This window comes from Anastrepha ludens, chromosome 2 (assembly GCF_028408465.1).
Source record: "Anastrepha ludens isolate Willacy chromosome 2, idAnaLude1.1, whole genome shotgun sequence".
In the NCBI taxonomy this organism is placed as follows: domain Eukaryota; kingdom Metazoa; phylum Arthropoda; class Insecta; order Diptera; family Tephritidae; genus Anastrepha; species Anastrepha ludens.
The window spans coordinates 89,705,497-89,720,385 of record NC_071498.1 but is presented as its reverse complement, the minus strand read 5'-3'; the positions used below and the strand labels follow the sequence as shown (position 1 = coordinate 89,720,385).

The window sequence follows — 14,889 nt, the reverse complement described above, 5'->3', positions numbered from 1 at the left end:
TTTTTTGTTTGGATTGTTTGCCATGTAAAATTTGCTTTTTGACTCGGCTATAAAAAAAATACCTAGACTGGTAGACCGGTTAGACGCGATAAAAGTGAAACCTTCCGTAAAACAAAGGGAATGAGACGAAAGCAGCATTAGGAGCGGGATAGTTATAGGTTCATTATAATATTGCTATAAAGTTCATATTTTATTTTCTTCATTTTATTATTATTCATCCTCAATGTTTTCAATTTCAACAAATGATACGAGTGGCTTATGATAGCTAAAATATGATACAAATGCTTTGGTTTCGATGTTTTCAATATATCTTTGAAATACCGCGTCAATGGTTGTTTTTGATCGTGTTGTCGATTCAGTGCGATTGTTACACATACTTCTGGTGTATACTTTATTAAATTTTCGTGAATGAATTCCGAGATGCTATTTATTGATTGATTCGGTGAAATATAAATTGCCACAATTAAAACTGTTTTTCTATTGCTCAATCTGGTTTCGCATGCACATATTTCTCCCACTTTAGAGAGCTGAACAGACAGTGATTCTAGTTGCTGTGCATTCAGATCTATCTGTGGAGTTACAATACGAGCACCGTCATTTTGATTGTTGTATATTGCACCACCGCCTGCAATTGCGGTACATATTAAAAAATGAAAATATTTACGAATATACAAATATGGACGCAATACAGCACACGCGGTTGCTATTATGAGCGTCGTAACGCGTATATTACACAGACGTACTAACATACACACAAACATTCGTAGGACGCTTGGTCTAAGCAAGTATTAGGTAGTGTAGCATAGGTATACATAATGCTTTCTCGCTCACCGTGGCTCCGTAATACGCAGGTGCGCACACATACGTACTAGCATACATACAAAGATACATACGTATGACGCTTGAACTAAACACCAAAGCAAGTAATAGGCAGTGTAGTATACATACTACAATACTCAGTATACTAGCGTGGCTCAGCAGTACGCAGCCACACACATATACGTATATCAACTTTTAACGCTTCGTAGCCAAGAGTGGGGAGGCTACGAAGCACCGCACAAAGAGGAGACGGAGAATAGGGAACGCTGTATAACTGTGTTCTATCTCATTCTTTCGCAGGCTATATACTATAAGATCTATATGTATGTCTCTTTTTAGTGTCGCTTTTTCGTTTCATCGAGTCTCAAATCACTCCCAACGATTCTAAAGAAGTTTTCACTTAAAAAACGAATCAATATTTTTTGAAACCTTTTTTCTTATTTGGAAGATTGAACATTGTCTTTGATGAATGAAAAATAATATCTTCAAATGACTGCCATGACTGGCTTTACAGTAGGCCATTCGATCAGCCCAATTTTAAGGCACATTTTCGATTGTTTGGGCTCCAATTTCAAGAATGGCAACTTCCATTTCGTGATTTAAAGCATCAATCGCCTCTGGATGGTTCGCATAGCATTTGTCCTTAACGGCTCCCCACAAAAACTAGTCCAACGGGCTTAAACAGCTCCGAGGCGGCCAATTGATATCGGAATTTCGCCTGATTATTCGGTTTTCAAAAACGGTAGTCAAAATTTCGAGTGTAACTTTGGCAGTGTGACAAGTTGCACCGTCCTGTTGAAACCAAATTTCGTCCGTGTCATCCTCTTCAATTTTTGGAAACAAAAACTCGTTGAGCATGTCACGGTAACGGTCGCCATTTACTGTAACCGCGGAAGAAGAAGAAGACTCACCACTTTGGAAATAGGTTTTCAATATTTCCCAATTCTGTTCAAGCGTATAGCGTCCCATTTCGTAAATGTCAAACCTTTAAGTAAACTACGAACACCTTTGACATGTTATTTGTGTAACCGTTCTCAAAAAAATAGCTGGTTCAAAAAGCAAACGCTATATGGCCCACCCTATATTACACATTACTTTGAACTCTTTTTATATTTTTGTCATAGATGAATGCAGCTTTATTTCCAAAACAAGAATATTAATACATACATACATATAAGACAAAGCTTTTAGTTTTCTTTTAGCTAAATAAGCCTCTTAATAGGAAGTTAACTTGTCGACAATCTCATTTTCTATTGTATTTCATCTTCAGACGAGATGGCCAACAATTGTTGGGAAACAGTTAACACTTCAGTATTGATATTTTCCGAATTTCCATCACTAATGAATATTTCATTACTTAAATTAAGGCAGTTTTTCATGTCAACTTTGATTTCGCTGTGAACTCGATTAACAACGTTAGAGAACCCTGTACTTGGCTGATAGCGGAAGCTCATCTTCAGCGGGCCAACCGCTTTAACTTAGCTTTAATGGAACAACTTTGTATTGTCTGTGGACTCACTTGCTCCCACACTTTATGCATGAAATAAACCACATCTAATAAATTAATTGATTTGGACAACTCCATAGCAGAATTTGTCTCTTCTATCTGAAACAAAATGTGTTTTAAAAATAACGATTTGTACATGAAACTAAAGTTTTTTATAACGCTTTGGTCAAGGGGCTGGCAAAATGCTGTTGTGTTTGCTGGGAGAAAAATAACTTTAACATTTTTCAATTTTCGATTGCTAAGATGGGAGAAATATAGCGACGTTCCGGTCTTGAAGTTATATTTTTCTATCGGACTGCATGAAAAAATGTGTCATTAAATCAGACGTCATACATCGCCACGTAACGGGTGAGTTTTCAAATACCTTTAAGAACTTTTTGGTACTGAAAACACTGTTCGTTTATGGGAGGTGTCCGCTTAAGAGAGGTGTCCGTTAGGTGAGAGTACACTGTGTTTATAATTTGCGACTTTTGGGTGTTGTACCGAGCTCCTCTTCCAATTTGCGGTGTGTGTTTTGATGCTCATGCATTTCATGGCTGAAATACCTTTCGGCTATATACGTGGCACATATTTTTTCCATATAACAAATGGAGAAAAAGCGCAGAAAAGTAATTTATTTGTCATAAAATTTAATGTGCTATAAAATCGCAAAAACAATTTTTCTTAAATTCTGATTAAAAAGCTTGAAAATTACATGCAAATTGTACGAATTTTTACAAATTTTGTACGAATCTCGTAACTTTGATTTATATGATGTTTCGTGTAGAATGAACTTTATTTGTATAAAAAAATTATGAAAATTAAAATACAAGGGAAAGTTGACAAAACTTCACTTTTTTCGCGAGCTGTATGTACAGTGGCGGATAAGAACTTAGTACTCACTCTATACCAAGACAAATAAACTCCTATAGTTGTTCTTCTGGGCATAGAAATTATTAATAACAATTTTCTTGAAAAGTTACTTACTGAGTAGGGAACAAGTACGGCATTAATTAGTTTAAATATATTCCTCCCTTAGTCATAAAATGCAAGTAGTATCAGTAAGAACTGGAAGAACTCTTTAGAGTAGCTTGTGTTTAAATGAAAAAAAAGAAAAATTTAAATAAAAAATATTTAATTGGAAAAGTCCAAATATTTGGTTGGAAATCCCTCATTTGCAGTTGCAGCATCACGTCGCCAGGAACTTTACAACGAATTATCTGCATTAATTTGTATTTATTCCCGTATAAGATTCAATTGACGCAACGATTGTTGTCTGCGGACAAGCCTCGACGATTGGAATCGGCCCAAAGAGTCATCGAAATCCGTCAGGTCCGTCGATATGGGCAACCCTGTATAAGGCAGCCATTGACAAAGTGCTTATTTGATATTTATGTGAAGTGATTTATATGTGAAAATTTTCAACTAATTCATTCAAACGAATGGTCAAATAAGCATGACTAAATTTTTTTTGGCTATTTGTAAATACTCTGGCTATTTGTAAATACTTTGGCTGAGTAAATACTCTGACTGTGACAAGTTCATCTCTCTCTTACATCTATTCAGGGGCATTGTATTCCAGGCATTCTCGATTTGTATCCAATAAATTTGCTGAATTTTATTGACAACCACTGTATGTACATGTATAGCAATTTAAATGAAAACTTCCATGCTAAAGAAATTATAGCTCATCAAAATACATATCTATTATGGTACACCAGGTACACTTCTTAACATAATAAATACATTATTGAAAATTTTTGGCTTGGGTCGCGAATGAAAATCATATTTAACTCTGTTCAAATACTAATTTTTTATAGATGTATTTTAGTAATTTTTTTTTAAAGCAAATAATATACGATCGTTTTGATTTTATAGTATGTTATTATTGACATCAAATAGTATACAAAAACAATTTTTTTTTACATACTTTTTTGTAGTAGTGTAGCACCAAAATAACCGTCTTGAAAAAAAGATAGGTGCCTTGTCAACAAGATTTTGGCTTTTCAGGACATCTGAAACGAAAAAGTTAAACTGATTATTATTCTGCAGGCCTGCCATTGTGGCAGGTGCCACAATGGGGCACTTTTTTTTAAACATAACAAATGGCGGACTTTTGAAAAAAAAACATGTTTTTCGCGTGCAAATCATAATAATCGAATAGATTTTCTTGACACAACTTATACTTACATTACTCGCCTATAGCTGATACGTATAATAATCCTTCGGTTTTTTCGAAGGCATCATTTTAAGCAAGTTTTACTGCTCTACGGATTGACCTGGCCGCTTTAGAAGCCTTGACTGCGTCTTTATGCGCCTTTGATACTCGAGCGGCACTGTATTTTGTAGCGTAGCTAGCAGCTGCGGACCGATTGTGACTCCCATAGTGTCCATAGCTTTCAAAATAGGATGATATCCTTCATTGAAAGTGCATGCAGCTGTCAATGTAGCAATTTCAAGTGTCTTTTGCCCAACAAAAATATGTTTTGGAGCCAAATTCTATACGCAATGGTTAAATGCTTCATTATTGTTTTGCGTGGTTTTGCCTAAGCAGCGTTTCACATGATCCTCTGACGACAATTCTTCATAAATCGGCTTCAAAAACAACACGGTATCCTCGCCAAAATCAGACGGATGAACAAAAGTATGTTCCTACTCTTCGGCTTTGATTTTTTGATACTCACATCAATCCTCGGCACCCTCCGGGCAATGGGAATGCTGAGGATTTTCGTCAGTAGAAATCAAATGGTAGTAAGACGCCCACACAGCGTACTTCATATCTTCCACTGAGTTTTCGTTTCTAGTAATTGCTAATCCATAATACGCACTAAGTTTGATCATTTCCTTTTCTATCCATTTTCACTTGTCGACGATGCTTACGCACGAGAGAATGAACGTATACTGTTGCTTATTTTCAAAACCCCCATGGAACTATGCTTCAAAATATGTTTGTAGTGATGTTCATAGGTATATACATTTCAGGTATATCGAGCAGGTATAACAACGGTACAATATATTATTATACAAGAAGGAATCTAGGTGATGTCAGAACAAAAGAAGGACCCTACTTGCGGGGCGGTTAACAAAAGGCAGTTATGACGTGCTCTTCAATATGCGCTTTAACTTTACTGATATTTTGTACTTTAGTCTAAAATTTTCCCATTATATTTTTAACATATTTTACTTTTAAAATATGTAAAAAAATATCGAAAGCTCTCAGAGCAATGCGTTCTCTATTAAACCAATAGTGAAGGTTGGGCTGTTCTATGTTTTCAGTAAAATACTTCGAAATTGAGTCGCTTGAAGTTTCAAAGTCTAGTTAACGGGATATTTAAGGTATTCATTCGCTGTGTTTTGGTGCTTGTGCTTATTTTGAAAGGTTTACCTAAGTGTTATTGTTTTTGTCTTCTTCTTCTTCTTCGTTGTTGTGCTGGCACGTGTATGCCATTTTATGCAGGATACAAATAATTTGCTCTTAAACCCACATTTAATTGTATGCGTGGAATTACTGAAATTTTAATTAATTTTATTCTTGCTATTATGTCTTTATTCAATTCGTTCTTTTTATGGTTGCTTCATTTTACTCGATGTTTCATGGTTTTCTCCTTTATTTACAGATTTTCAAAAGTACTCTAGTGGCATTTGTGAATGTGCGCAAAATGACTAAGAAGACATCTTGAGACTGGCAAGTAGTCATTGGCGGATCATAAAAAAGAAAAACACAAAAAACGTGAATACTTTAGAAATTTCGAAAGCCAACGGCAAAAAAAACAAAAAAACCTCTTTTTCGTGGCAAATACGGGCCAAACACTTTCAAGTGGTGGAAATTAGGACTAGAAAAGCAAGTTAATTAGCGAAGCTGAGGCAAAGATGAGGTGTACGAAAAGGCAAAAAATACACACAGCGGTGGTAATTGAATAGAAACGCATAAGTAGAGTGAAGAGCAAGAAGAAAGTCTAGCATACAAAATAAGAAATTCCAAAGCAAAACAGCGACGGAATTTTAAAAGGAAATTCCACAACATTGCAAGTTGAAAAAAATAAATAAATAAGCCCGAGCTGAGCGAAACGCAGCAAAAACTTTTAAGGTAGATTTTGCATGCTGGTCATTTCCATTTTTGTTGTAATTGTTGCTGACTGGTGGCGCACATTGTTGCTTCATTAGAGCATGGCAAGTGTTGTGAAACATGCAAAACAAGCAATTGCTTGCAGAATACAAGCGCAGCGCTAACGGAAAAGTGCTACAAACAACATAAGATAACAACAACAACAGGAAGAGCAGCAGCAGCAAAGATAGCGCGAGATACACGACAGCATATCCTTTGTAAGTTGGGTACAAGTTGTGACGTTGCAAATTAAATTATAACTTCCGAATACAGCAGCAACAGCATCAAGAGCAACAACCAACCAACAACGACAAGTTTTCTGCAGCGCGAGCGGAAAGTAAAACAAAAAAACACAAGGGTAAGGGAAAGAAATATTGCACAAAACAAGTATGGTTAGTGTGCCACCATAAAACCTAAATAATACTTTCAGTACGAATAAATCGTCGAATAATAACAACCCGACCCAAAGTAAAATTTCTACAATTTTCGCAAAAATGGATTTGTTAAAATTACAACGATCAACGACGCTATCGATGACGGCGCTACGCTACAATAAAGCTAAAATTGGTAAAACAACAACAGCGCACGTTTGCGCTTCCACAACGGTAATGAACACATGCACACCTGCAGCCACAACAACAGCAACAAGAATATGTAGTTCATTGCCAGTGATATGTGAAACTGCATCGTTAACGCTTCCTACACCAAGAAAAGCAACACCAACCACCCACATAAGCAGAAAAAGCACCCGCAGCAGCAGTAGCAGCGGCAAAGATAGCAACACAAATGCTGCGCAATCGCCGCCTCAACTACTGCTAGCTTCTGGTTTGAGCAGTTGGCGCAGTTGGCGTAGCTGCATCGTTGGCCTTGTCACTCTGTTGGTATTTACAGCGAATTTTAGCATAAGCGCCGGCCAAATCGATTGGGATGATGACGATGATCCAGGTGAGTTATTGTATATTTCATGTATTTGTTTTGTTGTTGTTACATCCCCTTCAATACATTTAGCTCCAAGTCAAAATGGCATACTGTGATTGCAACCGCTGTCAATTTACATGATTTACATGCATGATTTTTAGGCCAGTGGGGGATACAAACGCGCACACTGGTAAAATGTTGTGTCAGAGGAAGCTGGAAAAGTGTTAAAGTCGTACTAATGCCGCTAAAAATAAACACACATATGTGAAAAATAACAATAAGAGGCAAAATGGCACTTGTAATAATGCCATGAAATATTATTTTTGGTGCCACAACCTTCACCAAAATTCCATTTAATTAAAATTTCGTATACGCCGCGCCCTTCAGCATAGCAAGGGAAAGATTCACCCGTGGCATATTTTTATTTTAATTAGACTTTCAACGTGCAATGCTGCAAGAAAACTCACACACATACAAACGCAAAAAATATATTATATTATATATCCTCTCGCTTAGTTACGGGAGCATTAGCGTTTTAACAAAGCTTTGGCTATGCGGACTAGACTTGCTGAATTGCCCTGGGTGACGAGGTTTAGAATACCAATATTTTTTTATCTATGGCTGTACTTGTCATTTTTCTCACTTGCTTTAGAATCGGTTGTATTTCCTTTCAACTAATTTATATATTTTTTGTCATTGTTATTGTAACTGGTTTACAAATTAATTTCGTGTCATCTGCTGATTATAATGCCAAACATCCGTCCTGTGGCTCGAGAACTACAAACCCTAAAGGCCTGTCATTATACAGAACCATCCAATCTGGACATTATAGACACGCGTCAACAGTAGAACAAACATCCTAGCCAGCTGATCTAAATAAGCTGCTTGATTGATTGGTATTAAAGTCTTCGCTCGACTTATCCTCATATAATATCATTCCCCGATACTTGCTCGGCTCAGCTCTTATTATGTTCATGTTCAGAAACCGGTCAATCTGGACAGTATACAAACACATTGTCCTTCATTCCGGTCCATAATTGATGACACATTGCACCTCGATCTACCCTTAAAAAACTGGCTGGATATAGAAAAAGCTTTAGAGTTTTTTAATAAAGCAGTTCTCCATGATTATTCCCTATGGAAGGCACTGAAAAACTTCGACAATTCGACAACAAGAGTTCCTGTACTAAGAAGTAATTTGAGCGGTTGGCGAAAAACTGACAAGGACAAAGCTAAGGCGTTCGCAAAGTATCTTACATCAGTATTTACTCCGCATCCATCCACATCCCCAATATACGAAACCGATATCTTTGAGTATCTTGATGCACCTCACCAAATGTCGCTGCCAATTGTACCTACAATAATATCGGAAATCCAAAAAATCATTATGACCATCAAAGCAAACAAGGCTTCAGGATATGACCTTGTAACCAGCAAAGTCCTCAAATACCTCCCGTACGCAGGTTTAAAATACATCACGCAACTCTTCAATGATGCTTTCCATTTCAATTCAACCGGGCTATTCGGGTAATGTTCTTCGATTTCGATGTAACTCAAAATAATGAGAGACGTATTTTTTTGTTCGCCCGAAAAAATTTTTTTTCAAGAGTTATCGGCAATTTTGTTTTTCGGCTCAAAATCGATTTTTTTTAATTATATAAGAAACTTTTTTTTTTAAATGCCCGTAACTTAGTCAAAAATGAACCGATTTTAATAATTCTGGGTTCAAAATGATCGTTATTACTTACACGAGTGAGTTCACGTAGAAACAATTGCGAAAAAGTAGTTGAAAATTTTTTATTTAGCAAAAAAGAAAAAAAATGAAATTTTTTCGAAATTCAATATTTCAAAAAGTGTATTTTTTTTTTATAACTTTTTCTAAATCAAGAGGACACCTCAAACTTCAATTGAGCTGAATGCCTAGTAGCTAAAATGAGTTGTTTTTGAGTAATGAATTTTTCAGTAAAAAACCTATTTCGCACTTTTTGTTTGTTGCAAAATAAAAAATGTTCAACTACTTTTTTGCAATTGTTTCTACGTGAAGTCGTTCGTGTAAGTAATGATGGCCATTTTGAACGTAGAACCATTAAAATCGGTTCATTTTTGACTCAGTTATGAGCATGTAAAAAAAAAATTTTTATGTAATGAAAAAAATCGATTTTGAGCCGAAGAACAAAATTGCCGATAAATCTTGAAAAAATTTTTTTTTCGGGCGAACAAAAAAAATACGTTTCTGATTATTTTGATCAGAGAGCAACATATTTGAGTTACATCGAAATCGAAGAACATGACCCGAATAGCCCGGTTGAATTGAAATGGAAAGCATCCAATGCTATTGAGTGGACCGGTTTTGTTCCAAAGCAATTCAAAATTGCGAAAGTTATCTTTACCTCCAAGCCTGGTAAACTAAACACTAGAAGCTGTTACTTCTTACAGACCAATTAGTCTTCTCCCAATCCAATCAAAAGTTTTTGGAAAAATTCTATTAGCGCGACTTAAGCCAATACTAATAGAAAACAAATTAATACCCGATCATGAGTTTGGCTTTTGCCAAGGGCACGCAACAACTGAAGAAGTTCACCCAGTCTATAACAGCATACGCAAAGCTGTAGAAGAAAAAAAATTTTGCACTGCGGCTTTCGATGTATCACAGGCATTCGATAAAGTTTGGCACCCAGGTTTACTATATAAATTGAAAAAAAAAAAAACATTGCCGCACAGTTACTATGATATGCTATGCCCCTATCTCAATGAAAGGTACTTCAGAATCAAACTAGGAGACGAAATCCCGGATTTAGCCCCGACATCTGCAGGTGTACCACAAGGAAGTGTCCTTGGCCCAGTATTATTCACAATATTTACTGGGGATCTACCACTCTCAAAATTGGTTGAGAGTGCAACTTACAGTTTTTTGGCGACATATTTTCTACAAGAAAACATTAAAAATATACAGAAATTGCTCAATAGTTGGCGTATACAGGTAAACCCAACAAAGCCCACGCAAATTACCTTCACACTGAAACGAGAAACATGTGCTGCCGCCACCTAATTCGATCAGCAGCTTTCACAAGCGGATAACGTGAAGTATTTGGGTATGCACCTGGACAGACGCCTAACGTGGCAAAAACACATGATGACCAAACGCAAACAACTCGGTCTTAAACTCACCTCTCTACAATGGCTTATGGGGAGAAGCTCAGCGCTGTCTCTAGAAAACAAACTTCTCCTGTACAAAGCAATAATTAAACCCATTTGGACATACGGCATCCAACACTGCGATTAATCACTGGATACTCGATTTACTCCAGCAACGGGAAGAGATAAAACGATTTAGTGACAAATACAGCAGTCGTTTGTCGAGCCACCCCAACGCACTTGCCAGGGCCATAATTCAACCAAACACCTACATACCGCATTCTTAAAGTAATATTTAGTCATCACAAGCAAATTCATGCGGCGTCAAAAGATATACGGAAAATACGAGTACAGGTCTTTTTCAGCCAATGTCTCTCACAATAACAAACCAAAATTCTTGGCCCCAACGGGATAAATTTTAATCAGTATTGAAATACTAAAAGGTAAATGGATTTGGATTGCACATAATATACATAACACAAACTACCTGATGAAATTGCCCGGCGAGCCATCACGTGGAGCCCACAAGGCAGCAGGCATAGAGAACGGCCAAGGCGTACCTGTAGAAAACAATTCAAAGTCGAGCTGGAGAGACATTTGTTAACGACTGAAAGGTCTTGAGAAATCTTGTTTCGGCACTTCGCCCCTCAATAGATTAATAGAATTATAAACGAGGTGTATTTAATAAATAAGCTGAAGGTTTCAAATTTCGCGGGCTACGTACATTCGACTTTAAGTTGACACACTCGCCTCAAAGATATGTATACGGTTTTAGAAATATAACTAGTTCAGTTGGATTGTGTGAGGCATAACTAAGGCAAGTGTATTGCGTGTTCGGCGATTTTCTGCTATCGAAAAAAATTCGTCAAAGAAGTTGCATCAAATTTTGTGTTGAAAACGGAATTAAGTGCTCGAAAACACTTGACATGTTGACAGTGGTATACGGTGAGAATACTCTGAGTAAAAAAATGTTTACAAGTGGTACAAGCTTTTCACAAAAGGTCGAGAAGATGTGAATGATGACGCTCCCTCTGGATACCCCAGCACATCAACAATCGATGTAAATGTTGAGAAAGTGAGGAAAATTGTTATGGAGAATCGTCGAATCCCAATTAGAGAAGTTGCTGAGGATGACTGCATATAGGTTGGCTCATGCCAAGCAATCTGTTGGAGCTAGAAGCGTTTTTCTAGCTCTATATTAGAAAAATTATTAAACTTTATTTAGATTTATTTATATGTTGTCTAATGTTATAATCAAATGTATTTAAAGCACAGGTGCGTTGCGCGGTCAAGCAAAGAATGAATATATTAAAATTCCTTTAGCAGTAGGTAGGCGATGACGAAGAATGGTGGGTGACGAAGACGAAAAACAAAACGGTGATGTATGGCGGTGTGATTTTCGCTGCAGCTACTACGAGTGGTGGTGTGATGTTGGTCGTGCCGAAATTACATTTTTTATGCACGCACTTTTGTATTGGCTCCCGATTGGCGGGACATCTAATCGAACGATGAAACTGACCTACCGCTAAGTATAATGAACTCAGTGCACTGCTATGGTTCTGTGTCTGCACCGCCAATGTGTTACGTTGTCCCAGTGGTAATTTCTCTGTTGCGTTATCCCAGTAAGGAATTCTGTGTTTCAACACAATCTTTTCAAAATTTTTGGGCAGAAGTGTGTGGCAGCGAAGTTCGTTCCAAATTAAAAATTTCATAAATGGTGACGAATCATGGATATATGGTTATGGCATCGAAACCAAAGCCTACTCGTCTCAATGGAAGAGCCCAGGAGAGCCAAAACCAAAAAAAGCAAGCCAAGTTCGATCAAATGTATATATTATGCTCACTGTTTTCTTCGATTAGTTAAAAGTGTAATTAAAAGTGTGGACGACTTTCCCGGCCGAGGACCAAAAACAGGAACCTCTCCAAAGAAAGATCAGCACATTTGATTTGTTTGTGTCAAAGTCGAGGTTATCATGGCGTGAAGCTGAAGTGGAATTAAGGATAAACGGTGTTATTGAATCCAAATTAAAAAAAAAACCGCTGTTCCCATTATTGTGCCTTGAAAAAAGACTTGCAATAGCTATTTGCAGGCAAATTTAGAACTGGATTGAGCAAATGTAATATTCCCGGATGGATATTTGTTTTGAGTAAATACAATAGTTGTTCGGCCGCCGTAGTCGAATGGGTTGGTGCGTGACTACCATTCGGAATTCACAGAGAGAACGTTTGTTCGAACCTCGGTGAAACACCAAAATTAAGAAAAACATTTTTCTAATAGCGGTCGCTCCTCGGCAGGCAAAGGCAAACCTCCGAGTGTATTTCTTCCATGAAAAAGTTCCTCATAAAAATATCTGCTGTTCGGAGTCGGCTTGAAACTGTAGGTCCCTCCATTTGTAGAACAACATCAAAAAGCACCCCACAAATAGGAGGAGAAACTCGGCTAAACACCCAAAAAGGGTGTACGCGCCAATTATATATATATATATATATATATATAAATAGTTGCATACGCCTGCTCTGCACCTGCTCTTGAATGAACTGTAAACTATTCAGTTAAGGTTCATGTTTGGGGCTGCTTCCTCTGAAAAATGATTTGTCCGTTTATTTGTGTTTGCCGCCAATTTCAATGAAATGTTGATGAATAAAATTTACCACAAAGCACCATTGCTATCAGCTGCCAAGAATTAACCAACCTTAGATTTTACAAGAAGTCAACAGTCCCAAGCATCGAAGCCGAAGGTGCGTAGAGTGGAAACAGCAAAACGTTGTTGATATGTTAGATTGGTCTTCAAAGTCGCCTGATTACTGTTGAGCAAAAACTTAAAGAAAAACAAATATGGATGGATAAAAACGATTACTTACACACCTTGCGCAGAAATTAACACCAAATATGGCTTGAAGATGTGTCGACATTATAGCTAATAGTGGTGACTGTATATTTTATGTAATAAATATTATAAGCCCATAACATGCAGTTTGTTAGAGTCTTATGAGTCAAACAGTTTCTAAGTTATGGCGACCACTCTTCTATTAGACGGACTGCATCTTCTAATGTTAATCGAGCGTCACTCAAAACATATTGCCTCGAGTTTTACATGATTTGTATATAATATTTAAAAATATTTAGTGTATTAAAAAATGTAAGTACGTATTAAAGTGCTACAAAATTTTTTAGGAAAAATCTATTCCAAATATAATTTTTTGTAAGCGTTTTCACCTAAATTTTATGGTAAAAATGAATCACAACATTCTATTAAATATTACTTAGCCCTGCTATAAGTTCTGTCAAAAGTTATATATGTTATGGATATGAAATCATAATACTGTTTTTAGTGAAATAAGTTCTATTTAATCATGCAGATACTAAAGACAAAAATTTTAATTTTCATTTGAAAAGGTCATCATTTGTTTTTACACAAGCCTTCATACGATTAGACCATTCAGCTATTGCAGTACGCACGATTTCCATGGATATTGACGAATCAAAGATTGTTTGGGACTCTCCAAATTTCTGTGAGGTCTTCGACAGTCCATGTTCTCCAAATCTGACCACAAACCGCAGTCCAATGGATTCAGATCTGGACTTCTAGGCGGCCAATCTTCTGTGGCTATGAAACCAGGAATATTGTTTTTTAGGCACTGCTGGGTGTTTTATGTCTTATGGCTGGAGCGGAATCTTTCTGGAAGATGCAACGCTCTCCTCCTTCTAAGACATCTTCCTGATACACTTTTACCCGATCTTAATCTCTTTTTCGCAGTAATGAAGAGATATGTATAACGTCTTTACAAGGCACTCCCACGAAACCATTACGTAGACTGGTGGTGGTTACGCTGAACCCTTGGAACAATATTAGACGTTTTAGCATAGATTCTTTCCTTATACTTATTAAAAATTTCTTGAATAGCAAACATTTTCTCATCTGTGAAAAGAATATTTTCATGGGCGTTGACGACGTGCCATCGAAGAATTTGCTTGCCGAGTCTAATTTTCTGCAAGCGCGTTGTAAAAAGATGACCAGTTGAGCGACAGAAAACTTTCATGTGGGCTCTAATTAGTTTTGACATGGATGTGGTCGATATATCCTTTCCCTGGATATGCTTTTCTGCTTTCTAAAGAGATTTCGGTGAATTCTTGCTCAGGCGGCTTTTATGGCTGCACTGGTTCGAGGACGACCACTTCTGTTTCTGTCTGTAACTTCAGACGTTTGGGTAAAACGATTGGTCGTGCGGTAAACAAACATTCTCAAAATACTAAGTCTTGCAGCAATTCGTAAATCTCACTTGCACTTTTATCACACTTAATCACTGCAACACAATTTTCCTTAGCTCCCCACTCCGTTGTTAACAAGGGAAATTTGCCACGAAACTGAGTATAATTTATGAGCAGACAATGCATACGAACAAAAGCAACATAACGGAACTTTTT

The 14,889-nt window shown here is 37.0% G+C and overlaps 1 protein-coding gene across 2 annotated transcripts in view; it reads left to right on the top strand.

Annotated features, from left to right (window-relative positions):
* Positions 1 to 14,889, top strand: part of LOC128854728 (uncharacterized) — a 236,886-nt gene that overhangs the window by 142,272 nt on the left and 79,725 nt on the right. Inside the window, exon 3 of one of the 2 annotated variants that reach the window (XM_054089042.1) lies at positions 5,923 to 7,355. In XM_054089042.1, the coding sequence (XP_053945017.1) occupies positions 6,905 to 7,355 (451 nt within the window). In that variant the 5' untranslated portion in view covers positions 5,923 to 6,904. Of the gene's footprint in view, positions 1 to 5,922; positions 7,606 to 14,889 lie in introns of those variants that run through there. The other variant, XM_054089041.1, reaches the window with a different exon arrangement.